At 48.3% G+C, this 18809-nt stretch overlaps 1 protein-coding gene across 1 annotated transcript in view; it reads left to right on the top strand.

The window, feature by feature from the left end:
* LOC129710318 (abl interactor 1-like) overlaps positions 1-12475 on the top strand; it is a 63023-nt gene extending 50548 nt beyond the window's left edge. The window contains exons 8-9 of the mRNA XM_055657227.1: positions 3139-3267; positions 5418-12475. Of these exons, the coding sequence (XP_055513202.1) occupies positions 3139-3267; positions 5418-5581 (293 nt within the window). The 3' untranslated portion in view covers positions 5582-12475. The remainder of the gene's footprint in view (positions 1-3138; positions 3268-5417) is intronic.
* Positions 12476-18809: the final 6334 nt, after the last annotated feature.

An 18809-nucleotide genomic window follows, 5' to 3' on the forward strand; every position in this document is an offset into this window, starting at 1 on the left:
GTCTAAACATGTTGCAAGGTCATCATGCCCAGGGCAATAGTTACTGGATCATGACTATTCAATTTAACCCAAATCTCAGCTGGTATAGGGGTTGGTGGTACCTGGATCTTCAGAAAGCATTTGATAAGGTCCCACATAGGAGATTAGTGGGCAAAATTAGGGCACATGGTATTGGGGGTAGAGTGCTGACATGGATAGAAAATTGGTTGGCAGACAGGAAACAAAGAGTTGGGATTAACGGGTCCCTTTCATAATGGCAGGCAGTGACTAGTGGGATACCACAAAGCTCGGTGCTGGGACAGCAGCTATTTACAATATACATCAATGATTTAGATGAAGGGGTTCAAAGTAACATTAGCAAGTTTGCAGATGACACAAAGCTGGGTGGCAGTGTAAACTGTGAAGAGGACGCAGGGTGACTTGGACAGATTGGGTGAATGGGCAGATGCATGGCAGATGCAGTTTAATGTGGATAAATGTGAGGTTATCCACATTGGTAGCAAAAACAGGAAGGTGGTTGGCGTCAAGTTGGGAAAAGGGGAAGTACAACAGGATCTGGGGGTCCTTGTTCATCAGTCAATGAAAATAAGCATGCAGGTACAGCAGGCATTATTAAGGCATGTTGGCCTTCATAACAAGAGAGGTATCGGAAAAGAGGTGTTTTGCAGATGTATAGGGCCCTAGTGAGAGCACACCTGAACCACTATTGTGCCACTTTTGAAGAAGGACATTTTGCTAAAAATAAGGGTGGCGGGATTGTCATTTAGAACAGGAGCGGCTGGGCTTGTATACTCTGGAGTTTAGAAGGATGAGAGGGAATCTTTTTGAAACATTTAAGATTATTAAGGGTTTGGACAAGCTAGGGGCAGGAAACATGTTTCCGATGTTGGGGGAGTCCAGAACCAAGTGCCACGGTTTAAAAATAAGGGCAAGCCATTTAGAACAGAGACAAGGAAACACAGAAAGTTATGAGTGTAGAATTCTCTGCCTCAGAGGGCGATGGAGGCCGGTTCTCTGGATACTTTCAAGACAGAGCTAGATAGGATTCTTAAAGATAGCGGAGTCAGGGGATATGGGGAGAAGGTAGGAGGAACGGGGTACTGATTGGGGATGATCAGCCATGATCACATTGAATGGTGGTGCTGGTTCGAATGGCCGAATGGCCTACTCCTGCACCTATTGTCTATTATCGTAGATTGCAACCTGGTCCGCCCTGTTTCAACGAATGCAATCAACCTGGCGTGCACAATCAAATAGAACAAGTGTCCTACAACTTTAAGCTGTGCACGCCATACGCAAGAAGAAGAAGCTGGTATAGGAACAGGAATTCATCTCTTAATTATCTGAATTTTCAGGCAGTTCTGTGAAAGTAATAGGGGATCCTCAGTGAAAATGTCTTTGCACATTTATGTTAGGAGGATATTTCGTCCTTGTGAAGATTCTTGACCTAGAGTTTTATATGTATTTTGTTGGATTGGTGGCCAATGCCAATGTTTTTCTGAATGGACCTACCAGCATTTGTCTATTTAAACAGCCATGGGTCTTGGACTTCCAGGTCTGGATTATTCGCAATTCATGGATTTACCGATGGATTGATCTGTGTGATCTGTTGCTGGATGCAATCCAGAGGAACCCAATTTTGCTGTCATCTCCCAGCATTACACCAGAGAATCACCTCTTAGGTCCTGGACAGGATCAATGATGTCAATGGGGATTGTAGGGCAATGGTAGAGAAGAGCATAGGTTAACTATTTTGACATGATTTCACTTTATATCCACATTTTACAAATGTTCATTATTATTAATTATTTACAAGCATTGTTAGTTGTTTTTATAAGAACACTTTAGTTTCCAGATTGCTAAAATGTTAATAGATTTTACTTAGCCCTGTTACACTTAGAAATTACTAAAGAAAACGCTGATGGATTTTATGGTTGTCAAAGCTGGAGTTGGGGCTTTGTTGGCTTTCAAAGCTGTTGAATGGCCTTTCCAGTGCCAAGCATCCTCAGTCCATCAGTAGATGCCCTGCTGCCCACCAAGTCGTGGCACTGGTTTTGGAGATGCTTTGAGATAGTGAGAATGGTCCTCTAAATTCAGCCAGGTAAGGATGGCCATGGATGTAATATGACTGGTGATTCAGGGCCATTGCATTGGGCAGCATGGTGGCACAGCAGTACAGTTGCTGCCCACAGCACCAGAGACCGTGTTCGATCCTAACTACAAGTGTCCGTACGGAGTTTATACGTTCTCCCCATGACCACTGGGTCCCTGGGTGCTCCGATTTCCTTCCACACTCCAACGATGTAAAGGTTTGCAGGTTAATTGGCTTCGGTAAAGATTCTAAATTGTCCCTAGGGTGTTGGATTGCGCTAATTTACGGGGATCGCTGGTCGATGCGGATTTGGTGGGCCGAAGGGCCTGATTCCCTGCTGTATCTCCAAAATAAAATAAACTAAACTAAACGTTGAGTCAGCATTACTGATTTGTATATGTGATTTACCAAGACCCCTTTCAGTGAGTGTAAAAGAAGCCACAAAAACAAATCAAGTCCTGTAGTGTTCTACAATAGAAATGAACAGAAGAATTACACAAATTAATTAATCTCAATAATTGAGTTTCATCCTATTCGAAAGGCAAATGTAAAAAAACTTGACCCTTTGAATTTGACTCTCTTTTGGAACCCACGTTTTCGTTTTATCAGTGTCAATTTCTCCAAATGTGTATTTCTCTAAAGTTGCATATAAACAATCATGTAATAAAGATACAAGCATAAAAGATAATAACCAAGTGCAGCTTCCCTCTGGATCACTCACCATGCTGACTTAGGAATCTATTGCCCTTCCTTCATCGTTGCTCGGTCCCAAAGAATCATTGACTACACAGAATCATTGAAGCGAACTGCAGGAGTTGGGCATCTGCACTTTAAGGCCTTCTCCAGCATTCAACGTGAGCATGGATGAACGATAGGAGTACAATTACATACCAGAGACCTAGAACCTAAGGAATTAGAGATTATTCTGTTTACCACTCTCTATTCTATGATGTGTGGTGATTGCTGCGAGTACAGTACTACCTTCTGCAATGCTTACGCTTCCCATTAGACATTCCTTGGTCTGATTTTTGTTATTCTGCTTCCAGTCACTGAATGCCCACCACCACCACCTCCTCCTGACTACATGCTTGACTTTGATGAATGCCCACCCCCTCCACCTCCCATAGACTACCTAGATGACCATCACTTGGCACCAGCCAACTACATCGAGAAAGGTACTGCCAGGTTTTTGTTTACTTTTTGTAACAATATTGCTAATATCATTTTCCATGATGATTGCCTGTAAAGCCGATAGATTTCATTCATGTTGAATGGATGACGTTGAGAATGATTTAATACTTGTAAAATGGGGGATGCATATCTATGTGCATATCCAAAAGCCTCTTAAACACCATTATCATATCTGCTTCCACCACCACCTTCTGTGTAAAAAAAAAACAACTTGCCCTGCACATCTCCTTTAAACTTTGCCCCTCTCACCTTAAAGCTCTGCCCTTTAGTATTTGATAGTTACAATACAATACAATACAATACCGTTTATTTGTCATTTGAACCTCACATGAAGTTCAAATGAAATTTGGTTTCTGCAGTCATACAACAAGAAAAGAACCAAGACACACACCAACACAATCCACACAAACATCCATCACAGCGAATCTCCTCCTCGCTGTGATGGAAGGCAAAGTCTTGTCTCTCCCCTGCTCTCCATTCTTCTCCCGATGTCAAAGTCAAAGTCAAAGCCCCCGGCGGGCGCTAGAAAGTCCCGCGGCCACTTAAAGCCATGCCGGGCAATGCAAGGCCCTGCTCCGGGTCCCGATGCTGGAGCCCCCGGCGGGCGCTAGCAAGTCCTGCGGCTGTTTAAGCCAAGCCGGGCGATGTAAGGCCCCGCTCCAGGTCACCTTCAACCCCGCAATTCGGGCGGGAGATGTCGCCGTTGCCGGTTTCCTGCAAAGCGGTCTCCCTCCAGGGACCCGCGAGCTCCCGATGTCACCAACCACCGGAGTCGGGTCGCAGCAGCGCGCCACCACAGCTTTCCACGCTCCGAAGCCGGCCAGCTCCACGATGTTAGGTCCGCAGCTCAGCCGGCTCCGCGACTTGAGGCCACAGCTCGCTCCGGCTGGAGGCCGCTCCACGGCTCCAGGCCCCAACGACAATGGGGACCCGACAGGGAAAAGGTCGGGTCCCCATACAGGGAAGAGATTTAAAGGTTTCCCCCATTCAACCTTTCCTTATAGCAAATACCCTCTAATCCAAGCATCGTTCTGATAAACCTCCCCTGCACCCTTTCCAAGGATTCCACAATGGGATGACCAGAACTGCCTGCAATACTCCAAATGCAGCCTAATCAAAATCCTATAAAGCTCCAACATGACTTCCTTATTCCTTACATATATACACAATGCCCCAATCAATGAAGGCAAGCATATTATATATCTTCACCATGCTATCTGCAGTGAGTTATGGACTTGGATCCCAACATCCCTCTGTACATTAATGCTGTTCAGGGTCTTGCCTTTAATTTTATATTAGAAACATAGAAAAATAGAAAATAGGTGTAGGAGTAGGCCATTCGGCCCTTCGAGCCTGCACCGCCATTCAATATGATCATGGCTGATCATCCACTGATATTTTCCCCTTACATTCAAATCCCTGTACAGTCTCATACTAATTTGTATTTCCATTAGCATAAATGTAAACATAAATAATAAATATTAGCATAACTAAAGACTATTATAAGGCATTCATCATTAATATGAGTTGAAAGTGTTAATGAGAGTGAGGTAAAAATGCTTTAAATGTTAAAGATGAGAAAGTCACCTTCAGATAAAGGTTCACGGATGAAAGAGGTGAAGCATTGACTTAAATGGCTTCACTGGGCTATCTGTTGCAATTCTATACCTTATTGTCAGTGCTTCCATCTCTCCCCCCCTCTCTACATTCCTGCTGCTTCAATCTTATGCATTTACATCAATTTATCTTCTTTCCAGAAATGTTTTTGACGAGTTTATGTTCTCCCATTAGCATTGGTACACTTGTGCTCATCCTTGCCTGAATCGACCTTATAAATTTAAAGCTGGTTTTCAAAATCATCTCCTATCTGTTTTGCCTGATTGATTTAACATAACTTTCTCTCCTTTCAAGCACTCTGTTCTAATAGAAAAGCAAACCAATTTAGGGCAAAGCAATATCAAAAGCAAAGTCCTTGTTGCATTAGTGGTTCTTGCGAAGATATTTCTGCTTCAATTACTCTGGTTCGGTTTCCAGAATCAGTACTTTGTATCATGCGACACTCAAATGATTTGTGCTTCTCCTTCCCCCTCCCTCCAATCCCGTTCCAACCCCTACCTCTCTCTTCACACCTCAGTTGTTGCTCTCTTTGCCTACAACAAAAACTGCGAAGAAGACTTGACTTTCAAAGAAGGAGAAATTATCTATGTCATCAAGAAGAATGAGAATGGATGGTATGAAGGCATCATCAATGGAATAACCGGCTACTTTCCTGAAAACTATGTACGGCCAATCAATTAGAGCAATGGAGATCAGCTGCAGGATTCACCAGCAATGTGTATCATCATGTAAACGTTCCAAACATTCACTTTTTTCTTGTAAATTTCCTTAGAAGGAGCATGTCTTTTTATTTGGTGGATGAAGGTGATGCCTCCTAAATCTTGCAGCTGACTGATGTCACAGCCCATGGAAGCCTCTTTATCTGCTGGGCCAGATTCATATTTACGAAGCATAACATAACCTTTGAATGATGCAGCGAGATTGTAAACCTTAAGACAGCAGCATCCTCAAAATAACCAGGATACTGGACCCATCCTTTCTCTTATGTACAAACTGTACAAAAGGGATGGAATGCACCTTAACAGGTGGGGGACTGGCATTCAGGCAGGCAGGTTTGCCACTGCGACACAGGTGGTTTTAAACTAAATAAGGGGGGTGGGGGGTGGTCAAATGGGATAGTCAAGAATGGAGTTAAAGGGAAAGGGAGTAACGGGATAGTAAATGACCCCAGAATTAATGGGAGAGAAAGCTCACAAAGGGATAGGAGAGTATGGCCAAGTGTAATAGGGATCGATGTGAATGGTGAGATGCGTAAGGAATTAAAAGTACTGTATTTGAATGCGCGAAGTATAAGATGTAAGTAGATGAGCTTGAGGCTCAGATAGAGGTTGGTAGATATGACATTGTGGGGATTACCGAGACGTGGCTGCAGGAGGATCGGATCTGGGAACTTAATATTCAGGGTTATACAATCTATAGAAAGGACAGGCAGGCAGAGGAGGGGTGATAGCTCTTCTGGTGAGGAATGGAATTCAGTCCCTTGTGAGGAAAGACATAGGGACTGACGAGGTAGAGTCACTGTGGATTGAGTTGAGGAATTGCAAAGGCAAGAAGGCACTAATTGGTGTTATTTACAGACCACCAAATAGTAGCCCGGATGTAGGGTGTAAGTTGCAGCAGGAGTTAAAACTGGCATGTAACAAAGGTAATGCCACTGTGGTGATTGGGGATTTCAATATGCAGGTAGACTGGGAAAATCAGGTTGGTTCAGGACCCTAAGAAAGAGAGTTTGTGGAGTGCCTCTGAGATGGATTCTTAGAGCAGCTTGTAATGGAGCCGACCAGAGAAAAGGCAATTCTGGATTTAGTGTTGTCCAATGAACCAAATTTGATAAGAGAACTCGAGGTAAAGGAACCGCTTGGAGATGGTGATCATAATATGATTAGTTTTAATCTGCAATTTGTGAAGAAGGCTAAATCGGAAGTGGCAGTGATGCAGTTGAACAAAGGGGACTATTAAGGCATGAGTGTAGCTGGTCAAGGTAGACAGGAAAGGGATACTAGCAGGAATGACGGTGGAACAGCAATGGCAGGAATTTCTGGGCATAATCTGGAAGACGCAGGATCATTTCATTCCAAAAAGAAAGAAAGATTCTAAGGGGAGTAGGAGGCAACCATGGCTAAGAAGGGAAGTTAGGGATAGAATAAAACTAAAAGAAAAGATGTATAACGCAACAAAGAGTAGCTGGAAGCCAGAGGATTGGGAAACTTTCTTAGGACAACAGAAAAAAACAAAACGAGCAATACGGGCTGAAAAGATGAAGTACGAGGGGAAGCTGGCCAGGAATATAAAGAAGGACAGTAAAAGCTTCTTTAGATATGTTAAGCGAAAAAGAATAGCAAAGTCAAATGTGGGTCCCTTGAAGGCAGACACAGGTGAAATTATTAATGGGGAACAAGGGATTGGCAGAAGAGTTGAACAGGTACTTCGGATCTGTCTTCACTAATGAAGACACAAACAACCTCCCAGAAGTACTGGAGGACAGAGGATCTAAAGAGGTCGAGGAACTGAAAGAAATTTTTATTAGGCAAGAAATTATATTGGGTAGGCTAATGGGACTGAAGGATGAAATATCCCCTGGGCCTGATGGATTGCACCCCAGGGTCCTCAGGGAGGTGGCTCTAGAAATAGTGGACGCATTGGTGATAATTTTGAAATGTTCAATAGATTCAAGAGCAGTTCCTGTGGATTGGAGGATAGCTAATGCTATCCCACTTTTCAAGAAAGGAGCGAGAGAGAAAACGGGGAATTACAGACCAGTTAGCCTGACTTCGGTGGCGGGAAAGATGCTGGAGTCAATTATTAAAGAGGTAATAATGGGGCATTTGGATAGCAGTTAAAGGATTAGTCCATGTCAGCATTGATTTATGAAAGGAAAATCATGCTTGACTAATCTTCTGGAATTTTTTTAGGATGTTTCCAGTAAAATGGATGAAGGGGAGCCAGTGGATGTAGTGTATTTAGACTTTCAGAAAGCCTTTGTTAAGGTCCCGCACGGGAGAATGGTGACTAAAATTAGAGCACATGGTATTGGGGGTAGGGTGTTGACGTGGATAGAAAATTGGTTGACAGACAGGAAGCAAAGAGTAGGAGTGAACGGGTCCTTTTCAGAATGGCAGGCAGTGGTGAGTGGAGTGCAAGGCTCGGTGTTGTTAATGATTTGGAGAGGGAATTAGGAGCAACACTAGCAAGTTTGTGGATGATACAAAGCTGGGTGGCAGTGTGAACTGTGAAGAGGACGTTAGGAGGTTGCAGGGTGACCTGGACAGGTTGAGTGAATGGGCAGATGCGTGGCAGATGCAATATAATATAGATAAATGTGAGGTTATCCACTTTGGTGGCAAAAACAAGGAGGCAGATTACTATCTCAATGGGGTTAGGTTAGGTAAGGGGAAGGTACAGCGAGACCTGGGTGTCCTTGTACACCGGTCACTGAAAGTTGGCGTGCAGGTACAGCAGGCAGTGAAGAAAGCTAATGGAATGTTGGCCTTCATAACAAGAGGATTTCAGTATAGGAGTAGAGAGGTTCTACTGCAGTTGTATAGGGCTCTGGTAAGACCACATCTGGAGTACTATGTACAGTTTTGGTCTCCTAATTTGAGGAAGGACATCCTTGTGATTGAGGCAGTGCAGTGTAGGTTCACAAGATTGATCCCTGGGATGGCAGGACTGTCATATGAGGAAAGATTGAAAAGACTAGGCTTGTATTCACTGGAGTTTAGAAGGATGAGGGGAGATCTTATAGAAACATATAAAATTATAAAAAGACTGGACAAGCTAGATGCAGGAAAAATGTTCCCAATGTTGGGCGAATCCGGAACAAGGGGCCACAGTCTTATAATAAAGGGGAGGCCATTTAAGACTGAGGTGAGAAAAAAACTTTTTCACCCAGAGAGTTGTGAATTTGTGGAATTCCGTGCCGCAGAGGGCAGTGGGGGGCAAATCACTGGGTGGATTTAAGAGGGAGTTAGATAGAGCTCTCGGGGCTAGTGGAGTCAAGGGGTATGGGAAGAAGGCAGGCACGGGATATTGATTGGGGACGATCAGCCATGATCACAATGAATGGCGGTGCTGGCTCGAAGGGCCGAATGGCATCCTGCATCTATTTTCTATGGTTCTATGTTTATAGTTCTCTTATATAGTTTGGAGCCAATTTGGAGGTTGTAGTGTTTAATAGCCTTCTGGTCATAGGAAAGAAGCTGTTCCTGAGTGCTTTACATTTCTTTCTTCTTCTCTCCTTAACTGACAGCTCTTGGTGTCTCCTTTTCACCTCTAGCCTTACTCCAACCCCCTCACCTGTATCCATCTATCATTTGCCAGGCAGGCATTGTTCTGCCCACCTCCCTTTTCCAGCTTTCTCCCTACTACAATTAGTCTGACCCAAATTGGCACCTATCCATGTCCTCCTGAGATGCTGCCTGACCCACTGAGTTACTCCAGCACTTTGTGTTTTACTGCAAATGAGTGGTTTGACTTTATGAGAAAAAAAAAACACGCATGAGTTCTATTTAACTTTACAGTCACCCTGTTATAGTCAGCTCTGTTTTACTAAAGATTGTAGACTGAATACAGTAGTTGGAAGGTCATGTTGCAGTTATATAAGACGTTGGTGATACCACATTTAGAGTATTGTGTTCAGTTTTGGGCACCATTTTATAGGAACGATGTTGTCTATCTGGAAAGGGTGTAGAGAAGATTTATAAGGATGTTGCCAGGACCCAAGGGCCTGAGCAAAAGGGACAGGTTGAGCAGACTAGGACTCTATTCCTTGGAGAGCAGGAGTATGAGGGGTGATCTTATAGAGGTGTACAAAATCATGAGAGGAATAGATTAGGTAAACGCACAGAGTCTCTTGCCCAGCGTAGGGGAATCGAGAACCAGAGGACATTAGATTAATGTGAGGGGGGAGATTTAATAGGAACCTAAGGGGTAACTTTTTTACACAAAATGTGGTGGGTGATTGGAATGAGCTGTCAGAGGAGGTAGTTGAGGCAGGCTAAGAAACATTTAGACAGGTACATGAATAGGGTAGGTTTAGAGGGATGTGCACCAAATCCAGGCACGTGGGGCTAGTGTAAATGGAACATGTTGGTCAGTATGGGCAAGTGGGCCTGTTTCCACACTGTATGATTCTATGACATTGGGGTGTCAGGGTCTGGTCCCACTTTCTGACCTGCCAACATCTCTATGACCTCTTGAATGGCCCAAAGCCTTGAAACACCTCCCAGTCCACCAATTCTCCAATTAGCTGATTGCCTTGGCCACTGTCCTACAGCGGACCCATTGGCCCATGATTAAATAACATTTCACTGCACCCTCTCCCAAGGCTTCTGTTTTCTTTGCACACTATCATGTGCTTGGTTCCTAATGCCTGTCAGGGAGCAACAATGGTCAATAGACACTTTTCTAGTTCTATTAGAACATGGAGAAAAGAACAGTACAGGACAGGAGCCAACCCTTTGGTCCACAATGTCCATGCCAATCATAATGATGTTAAACTAATCTTGTCTGCCAGCATGTGACCCTCTGCATATCCATGTGTCTACTCAAAAGATTCTGAAATGACACTATTGTATCTCTATAAACCTCGCCCTACACATCACCTTTAAACTTTGTTCCTCTATCCCCTCTTATCTTTAATATTTCCATCCTGGGGAAAAGGTTCTGACTGTTTATCCTATCTATGCCGCTCATAATTTTATATATTTTGGTCAGGTCACCTCTCAACCTCCGACACTCCAGAGAAATCAATCTTAGTTTGTCGAACCTCTTTCTTTACAGCTAATACCCTCTGATCCAAGCATCATTCTGGCGAACATCTTTTAGACTTTAGAAATACAAAATGGAAATAGGCCCTTCGGCCCACCGAGTCCGCGCTGACCAGCGATCATTACGTACACTAGCATTATCCCGCACACTAGTAACAATTTACAATTTCTTAGGAGCCAATTAACCGACAAACCTGTACATCTTTGGAGTGTGGGTGGAAACCGGAGTTCCCTGAGAAAGCCCACCGAGAAAGGAGACCGTTTAAACTGTATAGACAGCACCCTTAGTCAGGAGCGAACCTGGGTCTCTGGAGCTGTTAGGCAGCAACTCTAACGCTGCATCAGTGCGCCGCCCATCTGCACCCTCTCTGAAGCCTCCATATCCTTCCTGTGATGATGCTACCAGAACTGCACACAATACTCTAAATGTGGTCTAACCAAAGACTGCAGGTGAAAAGCAAATTAAAATGAGAATCATTTTTCTTTCCATGTTCCCCACAAGGTTTACAGACGTGCTGTTTGTTTCCCCACTGTAAACTTGGTGAAAGATGTGAACACACCTTAGTTTTTTTAAGTGGAACTAAGAAGATTTAAGGCTAAAGTTAATGTTGGAACTCTTACTGTGAATGAATACTGAACACTGCTGTAGAAGATTCACTATTTTAACAATACTTAATCTTTGTTGGCCAAAATAACAGATAAATGAATATATTATGATCATGTCAAATATTTGCTAACATAACTGACAATTATAATATCTGATTTGTATAGTAAAACAATTCTTATATTTTGTATGTTTGGTTAATACACTGAAAAATTACTTTGTACTTTTCTGTATAACATTTCCAAAATGCTATCTTTCTAAAAATACAATGAGATGGATGAGCTATTTGTTACTTCACGGTCTTCTTTGAAAATAATTGTGACAAATGAAATTGTGCGAAGATTTAATGGAGGTGTATAAATAAATAAATGGACTGATAGGGGACCGAACTGCCTGAGTAGAGGGCACCAATCAGAGGGTAGAACTTTAACTTAAGAGGTAGAAGGTTTAGTGAGCTGGTGAGAAAACAAGATATTTTATTAACAAGTTGTATGAGTATGGAAGTCACGGCTGGGAGGGTGATTTGAGGCAGACATCCTCTCCTTATTCAGAAGGTATCAAGCAGAGCACTTGTAGTGCCACAACCAACAGGGTAATGAAATGAGAGATGTGAAGTACGTAATGTGTTGAAAGAACACCTTCTGGTGCATGGATAGGGCCAACAGGTACATGGATTGGATACGGACCAAATGCGGGCAGGTGGGACTAGTGTAGCTGGGACATGTTGGCCAGTGTGGGCATGCTTGGCCGAAGGGCCTGTTTCCACATTGTATCACTCTATGACTCCTGGGCTTTCTTTGTATAGCTGCAGTACTGCAGCTCTATCCATGAGCCAGTTTATATAGAATAATGGCTGGGTCAGAGCAGGACTTTGCACCATCCAGTAACTATGAAAAGGCTGCCCGTGTACACAGACGTGTGTGGATTAATATCAGTGGGGATCCCTATATCAGTCAAAGGGACAGAGGTTCAAGAACAGATTCTAAGATTTTCCCTTTTGTTGAGCTAATGGATATAATTGTAACATTTTAATGGTATCACAGATCATGATTCTTATAGAAATTGAAATACATTTTACGTGATTCTGCAAATATAGTTTGCAATTTTTGCCTTCAAATTGCACAACACACCTGTCATAAAATAGGTTTCCTTCAGTCCTGCAAATGATGTTATGAATATGTCTGGAGCTTATTTTTAGAAGAGATGCTGTTATATCCACCTTTAGTGACAATGACTTGTATATAACATGGCAGGGTTTCTCAAAGAACTTCCTAGGAATGTAATCGACACTGGGCCAGATCATACTTGTGTGTGGGGAGCAGTTTGGTGGAGAACAGCTGGCACTGGCAGCATAGCGGTAGAGTTGCTGCCTTACACTGTAAGTTACAGCGCAAGAGGTTTGATCCTGGCTATGGGTGCTGTCCGTACGGTTTGTACATTCTCTCCGTGACCTGCATGGGTTTTCTCCGAGATCTTCGCTTTCCTCCCACACTCCAAATTCATGCAAGTTTGCAGGTTAATTAGCTCAGTGTTAATGTTACAATTGTCCCTAGTGTGTGTAGAGTAGTGTTACTGAGAGGGGTGTGAGGAGAGAGGGGAGAGGAGAGGGGGGAGGGGAGAGAGGGGGGGGAAGGGGGGGGGGGAGAGTGGGGTGGGGGGGGGATGAGAGAGAGGGGGAGAGGGAGGAGGGAGGGGGGAGGGGAGGGAGAGGGAGAGGGGGGAAGGGGAGAGAGGGGGAGGAAGGAGAGGGAGGGGGAGGGATGGGATGGGAGGGGGAGAGGGGGGGGGGGGGAGAGAGAGGGGAAATAGTGGTGAGGGAGGGGGAGGATAAGAGTGTGGAAGAGGGGGGAGGAGGAGTGGTGGAAGGGGGAGATATGGGAGGGGGGCAGAGGTGGGGGGGAGGAGAGGGGGGGGGAGGGGGGAGGGGAGGAGGGAGAGAGGAGAGAGGAGAGAGAGAGAGAGAGAGAGAGGGGAGAGGGGAGAGAGGGAGGGGGAGGGAGAGAGGGGGGGGGGAGAGGAGAGAGAGGGAAGAGGGGGGAGGGGGGGGAGGGGAGGGAGGGGGGAGGAGGAGAGGGGGGGGAGCGGAGGGGAGGAGGGAGAGGGGAGGAGGAGGAGGAGGGAGAGGGAGGGGGAGGAGGGGTAGAGGGAGAGGGAGGGGGGGAGGGGAAGGGTGAGGAGAGAGAAAGGGGGGGGGAGGGAGATGGAGGGGGGGGGGAGGGGGGAGATAAGTGGAGAATGGGGAGGGAGGGGGAGAGGTGAGGGGGAGTGGGGAGAAGAAGAGGGGAGGGAGGGGGGGGGAGTGGTGGAGGAGAGAGGAAGAGACAGAGAGGGGGGGGAAGGGTGGGGGGGGAGAGGGGAGGGGGGGGGGAGGAGGGGGGAAGGGGGGGAGGGGGGGGGGAGGGGGGAGAGAGAGGGAGGGAGGGAGAGAGGGAGGGGGGAGAGGAGGGGGAGGGGAGTGAGGAAGGGGGGAAGGGTAGGGGGAGGAGGAAAGATGGAGGGGGGTGGGGGAGATAGGGAAGGGGGGGGGGGAGAGAGAGGGCGGGGGGAGAGAGGGGGGAGGGGAGAAGAGAGGAGGGGAGGGGAGAGAGAGGAGGAGGAGGGGGGGGGGAGAGAGAGAGGGGGAGGGGAGGGGGAGAGGGGGAGAGAGGGGAGGGGTGGGGGAGGGGAGGGGGGGGAGGGAGGGAGGGAGGGATGGGAATGGGAGGAGGGGAAGAGGGAGGGAGGAGAGGGGAGGGGGGGGGAGGAGGAGGGGAGAGGAGAGGGAAGGGAGGAGGAGGGGAGAGAGAGGGGGGGGGAGGGGGTGGAGGGAGGGAGGGGGTGGGGGGGGAGGAGAGGGGATGGGGGAGGGGGGGGGGGGGGGGGAGAGGAGAGGGAGAGGGGGAGAGGGAGAGGGGAGGGGGGGAGGAGAGGGAGGGGAGGGAGAAGAGGGGGAGGAGGGGAGGGGAGGGGAGGGGAGAAGAGAGGGAGGGAGGGGAGGGAGGGGAGGGGGGGGAGGATGGAGAGGGGAAGGGGGGGGGGGGGGGAGGGGGGGGGAAGGGGGAGAAGAGGGGGAGAGGGGGGGGGGGGGAACGGGGGTCAGGGGGAAAGAGGGAAGGGAGTGGGCAGAGGAGAGGGAAGAGGGGTGGGGGAGAGGGAGGGATGGGGAGGGAGGAGGAGGGGAGGGGGAGGGAGGGGGAGGGGAGAGGAGAGGGAGAGGGAGAGGGGGAGGGAGAGGAGGGGGAGGGGAGGGGAGGAGAGAGGGGGGGGGGGAGAGAAGAGTGGGGGGAGAGGGGAGGGGGGAGGGAGGGAGAGGAGGGGGATGGGGTAGGGTGTGTAGAGGGGGAAAAGGTGTGGATGGAGGGGGAAAGAGTGGGGAGGGGGGGGGGGGGGGGGGGGTGAGAGGGAAGGGGTGGGGACGGAAGGGGGGGGGGAGGAGAGGGGGAAGGGGTGGGGAAGGGAAGGGGGGAAGAGAGAGAGAAGGGGGTGGGGAGAGAGGGAGGGGAGGGGGGGGAGGAGGGGGGGGAGAGGTTAGAGGGGTGAGGGGAGAGAGAGGAGAGAGGGAGAGAGAGAAGGGAGGGGAGAGGGATGGGGGAGGGGGGAAGAGGGATGGGGGGGGGAGAGAGAGGTGGGGGGGGGGGAGGAGGGAGATGGGGTAGGGGAGGTAGGGGGGAAGAGTGTGGAGGGAGGGGAGAGGGGGTGGGGGGGAGAGAGAGAGGCGAAATAGTGGGGAGGGAGAGTGGAAGGGGGAGGGGGTAGGGACAGTCCATCTGTTCCCCATTCCCTATCACCCCCAATCCACTTTCTCTATTCCCACACACGTGATGACGCGCTTCGACACAGGTTGCGGGGGTGGGGGGGAGGGGCTGGGGCTGCTGTAAAGACATATGTAAATGATCCATTCCGATTGGACATCTGTGAGCATTGGGCATTGTGACATCACACGATGGAACGTTCACCAACATTCTATGGGTGAGAAGCTTTTTTTTAAGGATTTTATTAAAAATGTGTACATAAACACAACAAAATTTAATCAGGAGTGGATACTTGGAATGAAAAGTGAAATCTCTGTGTCTGGTGTTGGCGTAGCAACGAATCAAAGGCTGGCAGCCACAAATCAGGCAGAAACAAACACAGCCAACCGGCAACCACAGAGTTTTATATTATAACTAGACCAAGTGCAGACCCGCTGGGTCTGTGTCCCCAACGCGCGTTTGCGGGGGGTGCTGCAAAATCACACTCACACTAACCACCCCCCAAACACACAGGGAAGGGTAGGGGGAGGGGAGACAGGGGGGGGAGGGGGGAGGGTGAGAAGAGAAGGGGGGGGGGGGTGGAGGGGGAGGAGGAGGGAAAACGGGAGAGATTGGTAGAGGAGAGTGGGGTAGAGGGATAGAGAGGGGGATCGGAAGGGGGAGGAGAGCGGGGAAGGGCAGGAAGGTGGGGAGAGAGAGAGGGGTAGGGGTGGGAGAGGGGGGTAGCGGGGAGTGGTGCAAGAGAGAGGGGAAGGGGGGGAGGGGGGGGGAGGGGGGGGGTGAAGAGAGAGGGGGCAGGAGGGGATGGGAGGGCAGTAGGAGAGTGGGGTGGGGGGAGGGGATGAGAGAGGGGTGGGGAGGGGAGGGGATGAGAGAGGGGTGGGAGAAGGGGAAGAGAGGGAGTAGGAGGGGAGGAGGGAGGGGGAGAGGTGTAGGGGAGTGGTGGAATGGGAGAGAGGGAGGGGGAGGGGAGGAGGGGGAAGGGGTTAGGGGAGAGAGGGGGGACGGGACGGGGAGGGGGAGGGGGGGGGAGGGGAGGGGTGGGGAGGGAGGGGGGGGGGGTAAGGGGGAGAGAAGTGGAAGAGTGGGGAGGGAAGGGTAGGGGAAGTGGGTGGAAGAGGGACAGAGGGGTAGGGGGGGAACGGGGCAGGGGGAAAGAGGGAAGGGAGTGGCATAGAGAGGGGAGGGGGGTGGGGGGGGGAGGGAGGGATGGGGTGGGAGGAGGAGGGGGAGGAGTGGGAGAGGGGTGAGGAGAGGGAGATGGAGAGGGGGAGGATAGGGGGGGGGGGGAGAGGGGAGGAGGGAGGGGGGAGGGAGGAGAGAAGTGTGGGGGGAGAGGGGAGGGAGGCGAGGAGGGAGAGGATGGGGTAGGGTGTAGAGGGGGAAGAGTGTGGATGGAGGGGAAGAGGGGGGGGGGGAGGGGGAGGGGGGGGTGGGGGAGAGGGTAAGGGGGTGGGGGACGGAGAGGGGGGGGGTGGGGGAGAGAGGGGAGGGGGGGGGGGAAGGGAGGGGAGGGGGGGGGGAGAGGAGGGGGGGGGTGGGGAGAGAGGGATGGGGTGGGGAGGAGGATGGGGGGGAGGAGGAGGGGGAGGAGGGTAAAGGGGTGAGGAGAGGGAGATGGAGAAGGGGAGGAGAGAGGGATGGGGGAGGGGGGGAGAGGGATGGGGAGGGGGAGAGAGGTGTGGGGGGGGGGAGGGAGATGGGGTAGGGGAGGTAGGGGGAAGAGTGTGGAGGGAGGGGGAGAGGGGTGGGGGGAGAGAGGGGAAATAGTGGGGACTGAGAGTGGTAGGGGGAGGGGTAGTCCATCTGTTCCCCATTCCCTACCACCCCCCTATCCTCGGATTTTATTAAAAATATGTACATAAACACGACAAAATTTAATCAGGAGTGGATACTTGGAATGAAAAGAGAAATCTCTACCGAAATGGAAAAAATCTCGGCGATTCTTCGTCTGGTGTTGGCGTAGCAACGAATTAAAGGGTGCTTGTCTGTACGTCAGCGCTGTATCCGCACTGTTTCTGTAAATTAAACTAAACTAAGACTCCCGCTTGGTCTTATGCACATTTATGACTCTTGTACCTGGATGTTGAAACGTAGACACAAAGTCGAGATCAGATATTGGTTCACCTGATCTCCTGGTTCCACTGCTGAACTCAACACCAAGACCCATGGTGGGACATTGATGTTCTGAGCTGAACATTCAGACATGCTTAAGACTCAGATTAAAGAAAGGTCCTGACCCAAAACGTTACCTGTCCATTCCCTCCACTGATGTTACCTGACCTGCTGAGTTCCTCCAACACTTTGAGGTTTTGCTCAAGATTCCAGACCTGCAGTTCCTTCTGTCTTGATTTTTCTGATACACTGTGGTATCTGCTCAAAATATGGCGACATTGGGGCAAAAACGTCTTTGGAGTGTGAGAGGAAACAGAAGTTCTCGGAGAAAACCCATGCAACTCCAGATGTACGGACAAGCCCCCCGTAGCTAACCCTCCACATTGCAACTCTTTGTATGCCTGGGTATGCAAAACAAAGCATCTCACTGTGACTTGTCACATGCAACAATAAAAGTATTCCAACACTCACTGCTCCCCCTCTATGATTCCTGCTGCTCTCCTGCTCTTCACCATGTTCTGACATCAGTCTGAAGAAAGTTCCCGACCCAAAACATCATTTGTCCATTGCCCACACAGATATTGCCTGACCTGCTTAAGTTCCTCCAACACTTTGTGTTTTGCTCAAGATTCCAGTATCTGCAGTTCCTTGTGTCTGGTCCCTCAATTTTACTTCAAGGGCAATAGAGAAAGTAGCATGGCTCCATTTATTCAAGCTGACCTCGAGTTAAGTGCAGGTAAATGATTTCTTTTTTGTGTGTTTGGTATATCAGTTTTATTATTAGCGCCTTTTTCAAGATAAAACTGACAGTTGCAATACTAACAATGTCCTGACAGTGGCAATGCAGAGCTATTATAAATTTCAGCAGGGACTTTATAAAAAGAAACTAATCCTGTGATGCATTCTATTACACCATGTTATTACTAAATTAAGTTGAAGGGCTCAGTATATACTGCACAAACAGTCATTGACTAACCTTTCTATAAAGTCACTTAGTCGTGCTATTTACAAAATTCTCTGAGAAAGTACAAGAGATCATTTTGAATATTAAAATATAAATTAAAACTGTATTACGAAAAATGAATGTTAATCCATTGAATAAACATAAAGTAGACGAACATGAGTTTTCTGGGGATAATTAGTTATACAACATTGTTAAACTATTATATTTGAATCATGGAGTTGATCCCATGTCACCTCTGCATTCCAGCACTGAGCTCACATTTTACCCCCCAGACAGCAGCCTATAAATATCTTCTCCTTCTCCCTTGGGAATTATGTTGGACTGAGGATGGCTTCTCTCCAGTCTGGTTCTGTGGGTCTGAAGTGACCGATGCTGCCAATCTGTCATGAGTAGACATTTCCACAATGGGGCGGAAGGTGTTTGATTGGACAGGCGGATGGTATGAAAGAGAGTGTTCGCCTGCAAATGCTAATACTGAGTCTCTGCATGCTGCCAATGCATGGACTCCATTCCCGCAATACTTCACATGCTCATTGGTCATGCGCCAGGGGTTACCATGGTTCAGTGGTGAACTTGCATGTTTCCATAGATGAAAGACATGCAAAAATGAGTACATGTGACAATAAAAGACCTTTGACCCGAAACGTCGCCTATTCTTTCTCTTCAGAGATGCTGCCTGACCCGCTGAGTTACTCCAGCTTTTTGTGTCTATCTTCAAAAAAATGTG

This window comes from Leucoraja erinacea, chromosome 27 (assembly GCF_028641065.1).
Source record: "Leucoraja erinacea ecotype New England chromosome 27, Leri_hhj_1, whole genome shotgun sequence".
Classification (NCBI taxonomy): domain Eukaryota; kingdom Metazoa; phylum Chordata; class Chondrichthyes; order Rajiformes; family Rajidae; genus Leucoraja; species Leucoraja erinaceus.